Source organism: Erigeron canadensis, chromosome 7, assembly GCF_010389155.1.
Source record: "Erigeron canadensis isolate Cc75 chromosome 7, C_canadensis_v1, whole genome shotgun sequence".
Taxonomy (NCBI): domain Eukaryota; kingdom Viridiplantae; phylum Streptophyta; class Magnoliopsida; order Asterales; family Asteraceae; genus Erigeron; species Erigeron canadensis.
The window spans coordinates 10267235-10286735 of NC_057767.1; the positions used below are offsets into that span (position 1 = coordinate 10267235).

Below are 19501 nucleotides of genomic sequence, written 5' to 3' on the forward strand. Positions count from 1 at the left end.
CACTCTACGAGCACTTTGGATTTTGGCATGCATATCATACGCATTATGACTTTGACTTGCATACGATTCCTATTTGGCATTGGCATATTATGTGTTTACCATCACACGCTTGTTTATATTGTGAAATCATGATGGGTTGATAGTGTGGTACGTGAAGGCTACTTGTATGCTGGATCTTCCTTATATGTATTGTGATTATTGTCGATGGCTCCTTATGATCCATCACTACCAACTCACTAACCTAGTGTTGACTTTGTTTAGTGCACTTTTCAGGTATTCATGTGAAGTTGGAGTATTGATTGGTTACTTTTCGTTTCTGCTAGAGCTTGGATTGGGACTCCCATGGATCCGTGATCCGTTGTCCATTTAGGTTTATGCTTGGTACTTATGGAATTAGTTGTAATGACCCGTTTATTTCTCATTCATGACTTCTTGTTTACTTTGTATCTTGCACCTTAAATGTTGGTTTGGATTCACCGAATCCTTTATTTTCATGTAGTTTATGTTCTACGATAATTCCATTGTGTGCTATATAATTTCCGTAATATTTTGAGCCCTAGCTCGGGGTGTTACACACGTTGTATTTAGCAAAGGAGTATTTAAGGGAAAAAATTAGAACTAAACGTGAAGGAGTAATTTAAGGGAAAAAAATTAAATGTGTTTAAAGTCTTAGACAAGGATAGTTTTTTTATAAAGGATAACGTATAGATAAAATTTTCATCTATTCAATGTGCATTAAGCCCATTAAAACTCATAATTATAGGAGACAAATCATTTCTTTATTACATGTTTGGAAATTGTATACCTTGTCCATAATTCCATATCTATATCTCTTCATATATAGAAGCTAATTAAGTTTCGAATAAAAAATTTCACTAGACGTTCAACAAAAACACCACCGTTACATTGTGTAGTGTTCATGTAGTTCATCTTTGTGTTATACATGTACATTTTATAGCATCAAGAATATCTGTATATATATTACACGACGAAATCGGGTAACAACTGAGGATCATCAAACCGATATTGGTCTGCTAGATCAATATGCCTTTGTCCAACATATTCGTTCACGTCGTCCATATCATTCACAAAATCAAGATTTGAGTGTTTTTGCAGCATTTTCTCTTTGTCTTCCGAAGAAGATGATTGATCAAATGCTGCTTTTCTTGATTGTTCATCCGGTGAAGATGTATTCATGATCTCTTGATCACGAAACTCTTCTTTGTACATATCTTCAACCATTGGTTTCCATAATCGCACTCGTGCGTTAATAAACCAATTTGCAATCTGATATTCACATGGAAATGGATTCATATAACAAGTTAGGTCATTGATTTCCATACTTTGAGCTAATTACTAAAAATAAATTTGTCGAAATTCGCTATAAGCTCAATAACGAAAATGCTAAAAAAGTTTGCTAGATAGACAATTACCAATTACACGTATATATTAATCCAATAAAAGAACAATATAAAGCTTATTGTAAACATACCTGGCTTCTTGTGAGTCCGGTTTGCCTTGCTAGCATTATCTTTTCCGAGTCTTTAGGGTAACTAAATAAAAGCAACATTATAGAAGTCAAATTGGTGATATATGTTTCAGGTTTCGCTAGTTTAATTATGGGATTAGTGCGCCAAAATGTAACTGATTAAACATGAATGATAGCGTACTATAAATTTGTTCATTTTATGTAAGTAACTTGTTATGTACACACAATGAACTAAACTGAAGTATGTTATACTACACTATGAATACTCGTGCATATAGTTAATTACATTTTGAGATACTAATTCCTATAGTTATTTGTGTATAGATGAAATAGATGTAAAAGTGTATCTTATATATGCATAAATTTTATTATTCAAAAAAGATTATTAGTTAATGTAACTCAACCTATTACAAAACAGAGAATAATCAAATAAGAACAGTTTTTAAATAAGAACACGGTGTAAACATTTAAAAACTACATTTTAATGCATTAAAAAACCATAAAACTAACATATTGTATAACTAATTATCATTATTTTAAGTGTTTAACAACACATTGACCTGTTAAAATAAAAAAAATCATGTTTTTTTATTTTGTGCATCCATCTTGGATACATATTCTTCAAAATGATGCATCCAACAAAAAACGTGATTTTTTTGATTTTGACCGATCAATGTGTTGTTAAATACTTAAATAATGATAATTAGTTATGCACTATGTTAGTTTTATGGACTTTTAATGCATCAAAATGATGTTTTAAGTGTTCTCACCGTTCTTATTTTAAAAGTATTCTCACCGGAGTGTTACCCTTGCAAAACATAGTTGGGAGTTGGGATATAAGCCAAACAAAATGAAGATAAAGATACCATACGTACGGGTTAAGAAAATGCTCAAAAAGCCAAGCACGAAGGATTGACACCGAGCCTTCAGGCAATCCTCTTTGAGGCCTCCAAGAATGACGCATAACACCAAGAGGATGAGATATCCTTTGCTGCCTGAGCTGCTTTTCCACATTACGTAAACGTGGTAAAACGCGTTCTGATGAGGAATCATCTTGCTCTCCAAGACTTTTCCGGGTCATTTGAATTTGTGCATTAACTGCATCCTTTAAGGTGCGAAAGTGTCGTGAAATTGTTTGATGAGCAAGTGTTGTGTATGATCTAGCAGCCCCACAACCTGTCACCATATCTAATGATCCCTCAACGATTCGTAATTGTTGGCAATATTCTCGGTATTTCCTGTCTACCTACAAAATATTAGACAACAATTGTTCGGTTTACTTTAATAAACTACAGATTCACTCAATGGATTACTTTAAATTAATGTGTTTAAATATATGTTTTAGAAAAGTGATTATGTGATTATGAATAATCAACGTTCGAATAAATAGTCTCTAATTTGTTGGCTGGTATTCATTGTGATATGCAATGTGATTTGTGGGGTGTAATACGACCATCAGATATATATGTAGATATATTAAAGACAGCAAACACAACTAATCCAAATTAAAGATATTTAACAATGGTAAAACATAATTGTGATAATATATACCTGAAAAATCCTACTTTTGGTTTTGCTCGGAGGTGAACATTCTTATTTAATTACAACTCTAGGTCTACTTTTATGATTGACAGAGTTCCCCAACAGCATAGAGCTTGGGAAGCTCGATATCTTCGTGAAACACTGGATTTGTTATCTCATGCACGTTTGTTTTTCATAAAAAAAAAAATAAAAAAATACCCTATAGTCATAAGGCATGGGGAAGGCTGAAACCAGCGTAGACATATTGTCAACGAATTTATACCACAAACAACTGGTTTTATACGGGACAGCTCATAATCTTCATATCGATTTTGAATCCTTGCCTTGGAATTGGAATAAATACTACGGCCCATCTTAGCTTTATCTGGGTCACAAAGGAATTCACGAATTTATAAACCCCCCCCCCCCCAACTCTCCCTCGGCGTCACAACACCAAATACGAACCGAATGGTCCCACCTCTTTATATATACTCAACTTATATTCTAGAGAAAACCCAATTTTTAGAAAACCTTAATCTCCATTCTTGGAAAAATTTTCTCACATCAAGAATTGCACCCAAGACATCAATTTTATATGTGTGTGTGTGTGTTTGTGTTTGGGTGTGTGTATGTGTGTGTTCATATAAATAATCTTTATCTTAATTCTAAAATGACCCTCATCGATAATTAACATATAGTTCTAAGTTAAAAATGTACCTCATCTAATAAAGAAAATAGTTTGGTAGCCTTGTTTTGAAGCTCATTTTTCTCAGAAGACGAAAGTTCGCCAGAGGAACTTGTAGTAGACTCGATTTTGGTATTGTGTTCATCGAATTTATGTAGATTGTTGTGCTTGTTCATCTTTAGTTGCCTCATAGCATCATGAATATTAACCATTTCTTCAAGCAGTTCTTGTGATGGTTTAAGATATCTTGAATTGTATATCCTTGGCACAATCCCAGATGGGATTTGATAAGGACTAGAAACTGAACAATGAACATTGTTCATAGGTCGGTCAAACGACAAAAGGTCAACGTTTTCTTCGACTTTATTCCTTTGAGAGCCATGATCAGTACTTGAATGTACTTGAACATGGGGATTCAAGTAGTTATATTGGAAAGAAGGCAAATCCATAGAAGAAGAAGTTATTTGCATTCCAAGACTGAGGGATAATTCTTGAGGATTCTCGGTACTCGGAATATTTTGAGGGTTTGAATGAGTTTGACTCGAAAAAAGATCCAAAAAAGAAGGGTCATTTGAATTATGGTGTTGGTACATAGTATCAATTGGAGGATATGGTGATTCTTGATAAGAATTAAGTTGTTGTGTGGAAAGAAAGGAACTTGGAAGCACATTTCTTTGATGATTTGTTGAAGTTGGATAATAAGTAGCCATCTTTATTTACAAGAAATTAGTCACTATCACTCAAAATTTCAATCACTGGTGAATGATCCTTTTACAAGCTGGTGGAAGTACCTAATTTAACAAGCAAAACAGATAAAAGTTAAATGAGAAAGAATCCATCAAAAAGAAGCAAAAAGAAGACGTATTTTGATGATCCATATTTACAAAACTATCAACTTTTGATTTTAAAAAAGAAACCATAGTTTCAAACAATTACATATATGCTTTGTTATGAAAGTTTCAATATACTTTCAAAGAAATAAGATCATAGGTCAAATATGAATATGTGGTAAAAAGTTGGTACCTATGATCTTGAGCAAAGATTAAGACAAAACCAAAGCATTAGAAGCAAATTCTTCCTAAAAGGGAGACAAAAATGGATATGAACAAGAAGATGTATATATATTCCTCATAATATTATATAAAGAAAAATTAAATATTAAAATATAACAGTAAAACAAACACACCAACCCTTCTAATCATTGAACAATGACCATCTTAAACTCAAACAATGAATTGAATGAAGTTTTGAATTTGAATTATTGAAATAGGAAGCAAGATCAAATATATTAATCATAAACTTCTATAGGTGTACAAATACCCAGCTCATTAACTAAATAAAATAACACAACAACAATAAGATTGTTGATTATTAATTATAACATAAGCAAACCTATCATTATTTCACACGTGGGGACAAATTGACATAAAATACTTATGCTAACATATATATATAATATAATATGGAATGATAAGAAGAAAAGATTTGTGGGTTATTTGGAGTAGCATGGGACATGAAATTGGTGTTGCTTAATCTTGTGTAGTTTGATTAGTAGTAGCTAAGAAATGATTGCTTCAAATTTGAGAATAGTGGAAGTCTAATTCTAACCACCAGTTGTTGGACCTAAACTATAATCCTCTTCTAATTCTTTCTCTTCAACCTAAAATTTAAGCATTCTTTATCGTTGCAAGTAGTTGTTGTTGCTTGTAGTTTATGGCTTTGATTTTATATTCTTCATAAATATTACTATAACAATATATGTATATATATTCTACCAAACTCTAGTCATATTATTCTTGCTTAAGAAATGTGTTATTTTAATTGTGTGTTTATATATATAAAAAGTTGATATATATGCATGTAAGTAAATATTAAATTATGTTATTGAAGTTTAGGAAAGCTTTTAGATATGACAAGCAACTCTTATTATAAAAAGTTATTAACGTCAAAAGACCATTCTTTTGGTGTCATCATGTTACCAAAATAAGCATACAAACTTACATTAGTTAATTGCAATTGAGATTAAGTCTTGGTTGGTACATTTTTACCTCGACCAGCTGTAGCTTGATGATTTTTGAGGTTGAACACAAATTAATCAAACAATTAAGTCGATCTAAAAATTTTAAATTTTGGGTTCAGCGGAACACCTGTATATATTTTAATTAATTTGGAACTTACCAGCTGATATCGTGCTTAAGTAACAAGCTCAAGCAGACTTTTTGCTTAATTATGTGAAGCCATATACTTTGTCAAATTAATCATCAACCGATGTTACATCATCAAAACCAGGGTCATATAGCAATTTACAAGTTATAAAAGTTTCAAAACGTATTTTATATAGTAGTAAATTATGTTAGTAGATGTAAAGATGATATATATTTTTCGTCACTGATTTTGTGATTTACCATTGCGTATTTTCTGAATATACCAATGAAGAATCTATAAATTTTTATATTCTAAGTTTTTAATACGGGAAAACTTTGGGGGGCCAAATAAAAAAAAAAAAAAAAGATTTGATAGGAGTACGTACTAGACAGAAAGAAAAATAAAAGAGGGGAAGGAAGACAGCGTGAGCGACAAAATAAAAAGATCTCAGGATTTCATTTAGTAGATTTTTTGTTAATTTTAACTTATTTAGCTACCCGCCTACCCCATCTTTCGTTTTTAAGGAAAATCATCTATATGTTGATAACATTAAGAATATATCGAACAATTAGGTCAATAGAAATGGCAATTCTAATAGAAATTGTAGTAGAGAAATGTCCAAAGCATTGACCAGATAGTAAATACATATTGTTATCTATGTGCATGTTTTGGTATATCTATCGTTAATTAGGTTGAATTTTTTTTAATGAAAACAAAATCTTCAATAAGTAAATAAATTTTTCTGGAAAAATTCTTTGTATTAGAAATTGATTGTTCATTCCAATACAAATGAGAGGTAAGCCGAAAGCTGTTGATTGAATTAAAGGTTACGTCTCTGCAAAACATCGAGTTGATTGTGGTGGATGATAGTAGTGGTAACGACTGATTGTTAAATATTTGAGTTGTAGGTTGATCGAAAATTTTATCAGAAAAAATGATACAGTAATTAGTTTAGATTTTTACGATTTGATATTTCGTATTGCCATAGTAATGATTGGATTGAGTTAGGTTGTAGTTAGATGATATGGGACAAAATAATCTTCTTAGTAGAATTTTCTAGGAATAATTACGGAAATGGAATTTAATTTGTGGTTTGTAGAATGTAGGTATCTCATTCTATTTTAGAGCATCCGTAAATAACGTTATAAAAAAAATCGGCAAATTATTACCACTTTGACGTTGAATTAACTTTTTACTAAAACCATCGCACTGAAAATTGTACCACGTAATCACACTATATGTTAAAAACCATCTTGTCTACTCATATTAACTGGGTTCGTCACAAAACGGAAAAATTGCCCCGAAAACCATGTTGGCAACAATCGACTAGGTCGGAATCTGTATGGTTTTTGGGCGCGTTTGTTTCACATATTCTGATGAAATCTGATGGAATTGGAATTGAATTTCATTTCGTAATACGTTTAGTTTAGTTATAAAAAGATGATAGAATTTCATTCCATTGGAATGTTAACATTCCATCAAATGATAGAATCTCCATTCCTTGAGGTTATTGAATGGAATTTGATTCCTTCCTTCTCGTGAATTTCAAGAAAACAAAAAACGTTCCATAAAATTTCATTCTTGCGGAATCTAATTCCGTTGACGGATTACAATCCTTACAAAAATATTATGTGAACCAAACGCGCCCTAGTTAAGTCGGCCAAATGAAACCCTGATACCGAATTCACTTAGCAAGGCTTGTCAAAATTATGGGAGCAAGGTCTATCCGACATGAAAACCTCAAACATGTTTCACATGGGACCTATGTTCTTTATATTGTTTCTTAAAGGCTGTAAAATAGGTGTGTTGTATGAAGGTGGATGTGTAATGTGTTGGGTAATTAAACCATGCATTGTTCCTATTATTTGTATTTGTAATTTGTACAAGCCATTATATGAATTGTAAACAGATGACTAAGCAGCACAACAGTAAAAACAAATGATCAAATGCAAGCTTTAGCATGATAAGTTGATGACTACCATAGTCAACCATTGGATTTCTTGAAAAGCATATATTTACATAGATTATATTCTGATATCTAACCAACTCACTTAGGTGGGTTGGCGTTGGTCATCATGACATCATTGAGGGTTTGTTGTCTTAAGAGACGGAAGTTCGATTCTTGCCAAAAGCAAGACTGAGAGTGGTAGCAAACCATCAATGCAAAAAAACTCAGAATGCAGGTTTCACATGTATTATCTTTTGACAGATTTGTAATAATCAGTGAGACTAAAAGAGTATGCACCAACCTACCTCAATAAAAAAATGTCGGAAATTAGGCCGACATTATTGGCATATGAATCTCAAACAAAATGTCAAATATGAAACCTAGGTAGCAACTCGAGCTACAAAATGGATAACTTACACAAAACTTTACCTATGATAGATATGGAAAAGCTAAAATATTTCCTGCCTCTTAACAGAAACAGGAGCAAGTATGCATTATAACGAACCTCGTATGATCAAAAGCATCAATCTACATCATCCACCACATCATATTTCCCAAATTTTCTCAAGGCCAATGAATATATCACTTTTCTCTTCATTGACGATCCTGCAGCTACCAATTTGACTGCCTGAACACACCAAAAAAACTCCCATTAAAACAGAAGAGATAGTGATTTCAAAATTTCCTTAAACTTCTAAAATTTAAGGTAAACTTTACTTCAGAGAGAGTATGGCCGTTGGAGATTAGCTCTGCCAAATCATTCTCCAGTTGAGCTTCCGTTGGAGTTTCAATCTCACAATGCGGCTTGCCTTCAATCAAAAATGTGATTTCTCCCTTCGGTTGGCGATCTAAGAATGCTGCTTTGGCTTCCCTTAGAGTGCCTCGCCAAAACTAATGAGCGTATACATTTATCAGTCAATATTATTTCTATTAGTTGTATCTTGAGCTGGCAAATTATAAAACAGGTTTCAGGTAACGTTTTATCTCAAAGAATTTTGCTACACGTACAACAGGTTAGTTAAGTAAAATGGGTCAAAAACCACAAAAGCGTAATTATTATAATGCATCCGGTCGCCTAAACCAGTTTTTCTAAACCTTCATTTAATTTGAAAGTAAATATATCTTTTAATAAGGGTAGTTGACATACTAATTTGGTTATAATGATCCAACAAGCTTGGGAAAAAAATGTTTTGGGACAACGACCCATTACCCAACGCTTTCGACCTGCCCATTTGTCACTTCAAACACTTTCAAAAAAACAAGGTGAAGTGACCCAAATTCTAAGACATGTATTCACGCATCTTAGCTTCATAATTAATTTCATCTTTTTCTGTAAACACACAAATACAATCATTATGGAAAATAAGATTCAAAATAACCTATCCCTGAATAGATTCAAGTTGACAGAAATATACTACAGTCTTTGTATATCTGTTAAGTCATGCAATTTATGATGAAATATCGCAAGTTAAATTCTTTGAAAAGATAACAGATATCTCATCATAAGGCCAATGGAGAGTCATTGAGAAATAACTTATGAGTTTAGATACAATCACCTCTTCATGCATTTTGGTGATCTCTCGAGCCATCACAGATCGCCTGGAATTAACAGAAGTAATAAGATGAGCATAATTAGCTTGTCACAAGATAATAGTACAAAAACTTTATTTCAGCCTACTAATATACTTATTTTACAAATAATATTAAGAAAACAAAAAATCAACTGGAACCTGGTTACCTAAGTTCACCAAAAAGAGATGAAGTTTCTTCAAGAAATTGTGAAAGCTTATGTGGAGGAACATAGAAAATTTGAGTGGCTGCTTCATTTGAAGAAACCATTAGCCTATCCCTTCTAGCACTTGCATTTTTGGGAAGAAACCCAACTACAGACATCATTTTACATTAGTAACATCAAGGTCAAAACTGGGACAATATATCTTCTTTGTCAGATGATTTCTACGGGATTTACAAGTGACTTACCAAATGCAAACTCAGTTGTGGACAAACCCGAGGCTGAAAGAGCAGCCACAAATGCACAAGGTCCAGGTATGGGTATGACCGGAACATTTGCCTCCACACACAACTTCGCCTAAATCAATTTCTCAAACAACCACAAAAATTAAATAAACAATTTGCAAGGAAAAAGAACTGCCAGACATTACATAAACAATTTGCAAGGAAAAAGAACTGCCAAAAATTAAATGTTTGTATATGCATTTTTGAAATATGATTTTTTGATTACGAAACTCGCAGTCTCAAATATCAGCTTTAAATGTTGGGATAATCACTCTGATTTTTTCGTGGTCTAAAAATGAGTTAATGCCAGATAATAAAAAACAACATAGCAAAAGTAAAAACATAGTTACTCCGTATTTTAACATAACTTGAGACTTGAGAGAATTTTACTCTTAAAGTCTCGTCTAACAAGACGCGTCTCTTTTTACACACAAAAAATATTCCTTTTCAGTTAGTTTAAGAATTAAACTTTTAATATACAGGAATTTCAAAACAGTCTAGGGCTGAACTTCTAACAATCGGGACTCAAACATCAGAAGCACATTTAAACACTATATCAAGTAACTTGCTTTATAGGGACTGATTATTTAATTACAAGTATAACAATGAACACACCAGTTCGGAGCCAGGATCGCTGATTCCCGGTGTCCCAGCATCACTGATAAGTGCTATAATCTCACCCTCAATCAATCTCTTCAATATCGATTGCTCTCTTTGTGCCTCGTTGAATTTATGATAGCTCAGCTATAAAACTAAATCAATAAATTAGAAAAACATAGAAACAGTCACACAATACTTTTTTACGAAGTCGAAGAACTATAGATGAACTTACTAGAGGAGTTTTAATGTTGTAATGTTGAAGCAATTTCCCCGAATGTCTTGTATCCTCAGCAAGTATCACGTCTGCTGATTTCAAAACTCGCAGAGCTCTGCGTTTACAAATTAATTTCTGAAATTCAGTGAAACAACTAAGCAATGTCCCACCTCCCCAAAATATCTTCCCACAATGACAAGAATAACCCTAAATCAAGATCAGGGTGTTCAGGTAAGCATGTTCAAACAGCTTAAATTCTTCAAACAACTTATCTGCATAAACTATATATTTAAGCTGTCGTAAACCATCTCGTTGGAAGAGCTTACGCTTGTTGAGTTTAAGCTGAGAATGGGGACCAAGGTAAAGCTCATCTTAAGGAGTTGCTTCACTCCGCTCAAAGGTTAGTAACACTAGGAACTTTGTTATTTGAATTTCATAATGAGCCATTACATTACTGTTTTCACAACACTCACGCATTACAACATCCCCAAGGTTACAAATATTACAGTTGAAAAAACGATAGCATATCTTTTGTTGAGCCTCTAATTTCCTCCACCAGTGGAAGTGTCAAACCCCAAGGCAAGAAAATTTTAGGCTTAATCCGACAAAGTTCATAGTCTTCTTTTACGGAAAATCCTATTATTCTTAAATTCAAGATATTTATTTGTGAGAATAACTATTGCTTATATTCTTACACTCACATCAGTGAGTGTAAGAACACGATAAGATCTCTCATGCTGGAGCAGCACATATCATCATTGTTTTATATAGTTTCCTTTTAGTTGTTTTATTTAATATAAATTTAAATCTTGTTCATCATAGACAAACTGAGGTTGACAAGTGTTGTTACATTTACATTTTTTTCTATCCCATGGATCATATGATAATCACCGTCTATATATTTGATAGAGGTCAATTCCCCAGAGAAAGTCACAAAGACGATGAATCATTCCCACTTGTTACTCCATTGTTGGCTTTATAGTAGAACTTAATGATCTCGCTTACCATATTTCTTTGCTCAGTGACTGATAAGCCAATCAAAACACTACCTTCGATAATGTGTTTTGTTATGATGTGAAGCTGATAAGTTTTTCTTGGTAGATATACAGGGGGAAAAAAAAATCTGTGCAACTAATCTGTGTGAAAAAACACAATAAAGCTATGTACTGAGTTTAAAATATACATACGGGTCATTCACCGAGAGTGGCAAGACCTGTTGTCACATTTCTCCTTTAACACATTAAAAGAGACCATAATTATAGATAATATGGGAAACTATTAAGTTATAACTAGCATAATAATACCCACACAATGCAACCATTCACAGATGTTTTTTGATTACTGGGCTGGTTTCTGGTGATTTTGGGCGGTATCCGTCGTTTTCTTACCGGCTAGTGGTGATCAGAAAGTGAGATTAATGATGTGTCATCTGTTTATTGGGTGGGTAACAGAGGTGCATTCTCATTAGAAACTTAATCTTAGGTAGGAAAACAAATGTTTTATATAATCTATATCTATTGTATATCTATATCTATATCTGTATCTGTATCTAGGGGAAAGATAATTAGAGTAGAAGCAATCCAAATAATACAAGGGGATCAATCCTGGCCGTCTGATCAAGGGCTCAGATCAAGCCTTCCTCCTCCTTCTTCCTCTTTCTCCGGCTGTGTGTCACCTTCTTCTTCTATGGCGAGACTGCCGCCGCCAGCCACCACCTCCTTCTCTGGCGAGACAACCACCGCTACCACCATCATCTCTGACCACCCCAACACGGCGTCAGCGTCGGTGTCGGTGTCGGCGCCGGTAGCAAGGGCTTTGCCCGTACCGTATCAAATCCCCACCATCTCTTGGATCGCCGCCCATCAAATCCATACGATTCTCATATGCGTCCGGTGACAACTAGTTTAGAACGGATGAGCAATGCCCGTACCGTATCCACCCGAAAACGAAACTCATGATTGCCGGAGGTGGTGGCGGTGGTTGTTTCACCGGAGAAGAAGCTAGAAGGAGGAGATGGTGACGGTCGCTGGAGAAGAAGGTAGTGGCGGCGACTGTTGTCTCGCCGGAAAAGACAAAAGAAAGAGGAAGAAAATGCTTGATCTAACGGTGGAGATTGATCCCCTTTTACTTTTTGGATTGCTTTTACTCTATTTAACCCACCACTCTGTATCTATATTTATATCTATATCTATATCTATATCTATACTACATCATAAAGCATTTGATCCCCTCTTATTTTTTCTCAAAAAAAACTTGATCGTCCCAAATTACACCTCTCCTTTATTCACTAATTTAAATATCTCCACCTAATATACCTATAATATCCTTAATGAAATTATTTAAACATACACTCTTCAACCCTTAAAATAACTACATTACCCCTTTTAAATCAATTACTTTTACATTAATAACCACGCCGCTACCGCTACCGACGCTCGTCACCGTCACCGTCGCCGCCACTACACCGCCGCATCGCGCGGTCATATGTCTAATAGTATAATAACTATAGATAATTTATAACTTTTAATAGACAAATCATCTGCATTATAATTATGTCCCACATCTCCTTTTTTTCCAACCCAACGGAAAAGTTACCCCTGACCCGTTTCTTACACCACCACCATCGACTTACAACCATTACTACCACTTTCGGATTTCACCCATTGCGTATTCAGGCTTATGTTGGATATTTTAGTGTAATTGGATTAACTTGTTTGATCAGTATTGTCATAATAATACATCATATAGGATTGGTGGTGCGGAGTGCACGCCTATTTGAATTTATTATGACCTTAGGGGCGAAGCCCCTAAGGTACGGGGGTCCGGGGGCAGCGCCCCTGGGAGGGGGGTCCAAGGGGCGGCAGCCCCTGGCGGGGTCCAAGGGGCAGAGCCCCTGGCTGGGGTCGAGCTGAGGGACTAAAAATGGCAATTTCGAAACCTTGCAAATAACCGCCGTTTTGGTGGATTTATACACCCAAACGTTCTTAATTCTCTGAATTGTATCTGATTGAATAGTTTGGGTGAACCGCCAAATTGATACAATCTGAAAGTGATTACACGCCTTTCAGAGTTTGATTATTTCCAGTTACCTGTTCGTTATTCACGAATTTCCCCAACAGCTTATGAACTTATCATGACTTAAAAATTGCATAATAAGCCTATAAGTATGAAACTATCTCTTGACAATAAATTAGCTTATCGGATATAAGTCAAACCCAAAGAAGCTTCAAAATAAGCAAACTTAAACAGCAACCCTTTAAAAACTATCTCCGCCACATTTCCGGGCACTATTTAATTTTAGAATAAATTCTATATAATTAAAAATTTAAAAAAAAAAAATGCATAGGAAGTATGTGATACCTTAATGTGATATCTTCAAGATTTCCAATTGGGGTTCCAACTAGATACAATCCTGACTTCAAATTTCCCTTTTTTTTTATTTATGAAAGATAAATTCATCAATACAAATATGTATAGATATATAAGGGTTATAATTGATGATAAATATAAAAGAATACCTGTTTCGAAGAAAGTTGTAGAGTAGAATCAGCTTGTGAGTCGGAGCAATAGAACAGAGCAAAACGTCGTCGTGTAGATAAGGTGAATAGCGGTGCAGCAAATGGTATTTGACAAGTGATGGAAAATGGCGCCGGCAAACGGGATATCGTCAACCTCAACATTTTGCTCGATACTCAGTAACCTTTTTCTTTCTTTCTTTTCTTATTTTTTTTTCCCCTTTGGAAGATAAAGTTATTAGACAAATTACAATTTTGATCGCTGAAGTTATATGATTTTCACATTTTATCCTTTACGTCAAAAAGATAAAAAAAAAATAATAATAAAAAAAATAAATAATAATAATAATAATAATAATAATAATAATAATAAGAAAATTAAATATCAACAAAGATGGATAACTGGTTAACATCCTTTGGAGACGTAAGGGTTTTATCTTTATGTCGTCCAAAAGTGGAAAAAAGATTCTTTACATCCTTTCGAGACGTAAAGGTTTTTATCCTAACACTATCGTGTTAGGATAAGACTCTTTACATCTCAACCTTCTCTATTGCGACCCAAATATCTGTGGAAGACGACATTAGTGTTTACTTACTCTATTCTTGATGTGAAAAAGTGGAAAAAAGAAAGTCCAAAAGTTAACAACTTTTGCAGTTTTCGTCCCTACAACTAGGGGTGTTCGTGGTTTGGTCTTTAGGTTAAACTGTAAACCGAACAATTTAAAAAACCGAAAAAAACCAAACCGTTTTTGAATTAGGTTTTGGGTTTGGTTTGTAGCCGAAACCGAATTATATATTTGGTTTTTGGTTTGGTTATGGGTTTATGATAATGAATTTGGTTAAACCGAAAAAACCGAATAACATATATTCCTTTTATGTATTATCAAAAATATTTAATACTTATATACTTTTTTGTATAGATAGTTATTAATGTATTTTTTACTTTTGTTTTCTATTTGTTTATTATATTGATTTCTTATGAAATTAAAATAATTCAGTTGACAAACAATGTAAGACTTGATAAATTTTTTTTAATAAGAATAACAAATAAGAGTTTAGATGTTTCAGTTATGTTATTTATTTATCCATATTGTACTTGAAGTTTAAATTTACTATTTCAGTAAAAATTGAAATTATTTTGGTTGAAACACAACCTAGACATACAAAAATTATGAATTTGTGTTTTTCATATTTGGTTTTTCGGTTTTAAACCGAAACCGAACCAAATTATAATTTGGTTTTTGGTTTGATTTTTCATTTTAAATTAGGTTTTGGTTTTGAAAAACAAAACTCAAAAACTCCAAACCAAATAGACAGAATAACCGAACCGATGAACATCCCTACCTACAACTAACATTGTTAGTTTTATACTTTTGTGCCACTAAAGTGACGGTTATTTTCATCATTTACGAGCCTTTTTTTCCTTCTTTTATTCTTCTTCTTCTTATTTAATCTTTATACGAGGTACCATCACCCATTATCAATCCATCCATCTACGTTTTATACAATATCTCATATCATCTCCATATCTATCTATAAATCAAATCCATCCATCCATTTATTTCTTTACTTACAAAACATTCACAACAAGAAAAATACCCCGTAGATATTAACTTGTCCTCATCAACACTAATGTCGTTCCTACCAATTCAAAGATCTAGATTATGGAAGGATTGTTCCGTCAACGTAATTTTTCAATCGATTCCAACGAGGTTTTTTATCCAATGTATTTCTTTCCGATGTGGGTATATTTCCGTAATATCCATTTTTATTTTATGAAGTACTCGTTTCTAGCGAGGGTTTCTTTACTGGGGTGAGTCTTTTCCGGCATGGGTTTTTTAGCGGCCACCACCACAACCCTCTCCGCCATTGATTCTATATTTTCATTTATTATCAACAATATCTATATTGATTATGAATATATTGATTGAAACTATAGATTATGGATCCGTTTTAGTATAATTTATTGATTACGAACATATGGATGTAAACTTTTTTTGCAAAGAGACGAAGTCACATGAGGGATTTATACAGAAACTTTGAAAACATCTTAAGTTTTAATTTATGGGGTATGCTAAATATTTGAGTGTAGGTTTTTCGTTGTTTTATTTGTGCTTGGAATAAACATGTTGGCCGGAGAAAAGGAGTGGAAATTAATGACGAAAATACAAACACTTTAGCGGCAAAAAACTAAGAACATTAGTTGTGAGGACGAAATTACAATATTGCCAATTTTAAGACCTTTTATGCTATTTTTCACTATAAAGATGAAAAGTAAAATCTTTATGGACGAAATTTGTAATTTACTTTTTTATTTTTTATTTTTTGACAAGTGAATTTTACTTTAGATGCGTATGATGTGTGCTAATCGCACAACGAAAGGGTTCCGCACTAAGCGGATCTTAAATAGTCTTTCTCATCAGACCACCTCCTTAATTGGAAATTACCGTCGAGGAGAACCTAGCAAGGCTCGAACTCGAGACTTTGGAGTAAACTCCTCTAGGGCCCCGCATAGCAGGTTTAGTGAAACACCCCTGGCCACTGTGTTTAAATTTGTAATTTACCTTAATAATTATTACTTCACCCGTGCTACTAAATGTATCTTATTTTGAATTTTCAAAGCCTTTTTTTTTAAACTTTGACCTTGAATATTTTAATTTGTGTTATATAATATTTAATAAAAGAGATATGAACTTATTGAGTTTTAAATGTATTTTTTATTGTTATAAATCCCATAAAATCTATACACCTTTATAAAAGGGATTGGATTTAAGTAATAAGAACCTGATATTCCTAATTTGCCTTTGATCTTAATTCATTTTTATATACCCATCCATACATTAAGACTTAATTACCCTTACAAAACAATCTGACACAAGTACACAACTTGAAACCCTTACTCATTAGTTGCCCCCTCCTCTTTCAACCCCTAAAAAATTTTCACGTCCCCGCTTCAATCCACCATGGTTGTCCAACGGATTTTAATACACCGTTCGTTGGAAGAGAAAGGGGGTGAGGAGAAAGTCATTTTAATTCAATCCAGTCGATTTCAAAATTTTCAATCCACCCAATTTCAATCAACCGGTGTTGATGGCGTTGCCGCCCAACGGAATTCAACCGGAATCCAGCATGTTTATTTCAAACCGCAATGGGTTTCTATTATTTGCAATCACCATCCGCAATTAGTAAATATTTGTGATTGATATTTTTTTCTTAACTTCGATTTATGTATTTTCTTAGAACATTTTCAATAATCTTCATCATAATTATTATCTTTATCCATCCATTGTTATCTTTACATGGATACAGTAACGTTTTAATATTTGATGGCTCAACTCTTTTGTCCTTACAAGTCATTTATTATTGATTATTGATATATATTGTAAATAGTTATGTAAGCTCGGTTAATGTGCAGGTAAATCTTCGAATTCTTATGCAGATTTAGATGAGGTCGAATAGGGTAATTTTTCCTTCCCAAGTTCATGAGTAGGGTTTTAAATATTTCAGTTGGGTGATATTTTTAATGGGGGGTTATAAGTTTTTGATTTATTTTCATTTTAGCAATCTTATATTCGAGTTGATTCAATGGATGTAGCTTCAACTATCCGTTGGTATCATTGTTACTTTTTTTTTTTAGCAATCTTATATTCGCTTCATACCACTTTTCATTTAGCTATCATGTGGTCTGTCATGTTATACTTTTATTTGTAACCGATCATCTTGCTGACTTTGTGATCATTTCGTTGTTTGTTAAGAAAGAAAAAACATGATTAGAATTGTTTCATGGATTTGATTGTCGTCTTAAATCAAGATTTTGTGTGTAAATTTACGACGTTGTAGGGATTGATTATGCCAGCACTTCTATAATGTTTGATACAACCTCAAATAAAGCTGAAACAACGCCTATTCAATGACCTGCTTATGGAGGAGGTAAGAACTTAACTAAGAATCCACCATACACATTGTATAGTCGCTTTCATGTAGAGTTATCACATAGTATTAATAAACAAAAGTAACTACAGGAGACGCGAGAAGCAATGGAGCAGTCAGAAGTGGGGCTCCTTAAATAAGCGTTGCCCATTGAAGTACGAAAAATTGGAGTTGGCTGAGTTAACTAAGATTAATGGTAATTTTGGTAAATATAGCAAGTATTTGGTCATCATAAATATATACAATCTGTTAACTTTAAAAACTATATGCATCTATCAACCTATAAAGTTGTATAAATTTATACGCATACTCACATTGTGGCATACACATACTCTAATCAACCTGGATTATGCACCTCAAACGTGGCGTATAAAGAAGTTTTAGATAATGCATAGCTGTTAGAAGGTGCATGGTTTTAAGTACCATCTCATTTTTAATTCTGTTTATAATAGTGAGAATGTCTTGATTCATCTTTTAATGTATTGTTTTTGTCAAGATTTCTTAGATTTATGATCATTTTCGCAATGGGTCTGTCAAACGATGCCTGCTCCAGCTGTTCAGGTTAGAACTTATATTGATCAGAGCTTAATGTTTCGTATTGATAACAAATATGTCATATGCCAAGATAGGTGGAAATTGTATCTGAGCAATATATTAAGAGAAATAAAAACTTGATAAAGAAATGGATAATAAACGAAGACTATGCTAAGATCAGTCACATGACATATGACAAATGGTTGTAAAATTCACTTTGTAGAAGCTTATGTATCTAAGTATTTATCATTGATTGTTTTAGAGTAGAGATGTTTATGCGTATAGTTACTTTAAAGTTGGTGACAATGGTAAGACCGTTAACCAACATATAATAATGGATGTTGTGATATGTTGATTTATGCAGCTATGCAGGTGAACAACTATGCATTAACAATACATTCAAAGCATAGCTCAAGAAAGTAACTCAATGTCTCAAAATGCAGCTCAACGTATATTAATATAGATTGAAAGTTTTCTTTACAATCTTTAAAACATCGGATTGATAACGGTTGGTTAATGTAGAAGATAAGATCTCAATTCATTTTCTACATTAATTAGATAAAAATTATTAGTCTTATTGCATGTGTAGGTCTACTTTATAGAACACATTTGTTTTTAGTGATAAATCCACGCAACAGGAAACTTACCACCACATTTAACCACCATTTTTTAGAATTACCCCTGCAACGCGCGGATACCGCTCTAGCATTATATAACACAAATCAAAATGTATAAAGTCAAAGAAAAAAAAAAAAAACTGAAAAAACTTAAAATAAAATACATTTAGTGGGACAAAAGAATATTGTATATATATATATAAATATAATAAATAACTTATCCACCCCCGATATAAAGAATGGAGAACAAATCAATCGAAAACTTTTAAGTCAAATGTATTTAATGA

General features: G+C 33.1%; 2 protein-coding genes and 1 long non-coding RNA gene across 3 annotated transcripts; 1 reads left to right on the forward strand and 2 right to left on the reverse strand.

Moving 5' to 3' along the window:
* Positions 1-809: 809 nt before the first annotated feature.
* Positions 810-4781, reverse strand: LOC122608538 (BEL1-like homeodomain protein 3). The gene is made up of 5 exons (XM_043781639.1): positions 4719-4781; positions 3728-4486; positions 2365-2735; positions 1493-1553; positions 810-1287 (listed from the first exon to the last, which is right to left on the reverse strand). Exons 2-5 carry the CDS (start codon positions 4403-4405, stop codon positions 982-984), a joined length of 1416 nt encoding a protein of 471 aa, XP_043637574.1. The 5' UTR covers positions 4406-4486; positions 4719-4781; the 3' UTR covers positions 810-981.
* Positions 4782-8098: 3317 nt separating this feature from the next.
* LOC122607786 (ribosomal RNA small subunit methyltransferase I) lies at positions 8099-14367 on the reverse strand. Its single transcript, XM_043780834.1, has 9 exons — positions 14137-14367; positions 13979-14046; positions 10637-10733; positions 10420-10548; positions 9769-9877; positions 9527-9671; positions 9345-9387; positions 8506-8679; positions 8099-8416 (listed from the first exon to the last, which is right to left on the reverse strand). Exons 1-9 carry the CDS (start codon positions 14296-14298, stop codon positions 8312-8314), a joined length of 1032 nt encoding a protein of 343 aa, XP_043636769.1. The 5' UTR covers positions 14299-14367; the 3' UTR covers positions 8099-8311.
* A 3137-nt stretch (positions 14368-17504) lies between these two features.
* On the forward strand, positions 17505-19180 carry LOC122606494. Its single transcript, XR_006324921.1, has 5 exons — positions 17505-17593; positions 17974-18063; positions 18156-18259; positions 18560-18624; positions 18962-19180. It is a non-coding gene; the product is annotated as an uncharacterized LOC122606494 (long non-coding RNA).
* Positions 19181-19501: the final 321 nt, after the last annotated feature.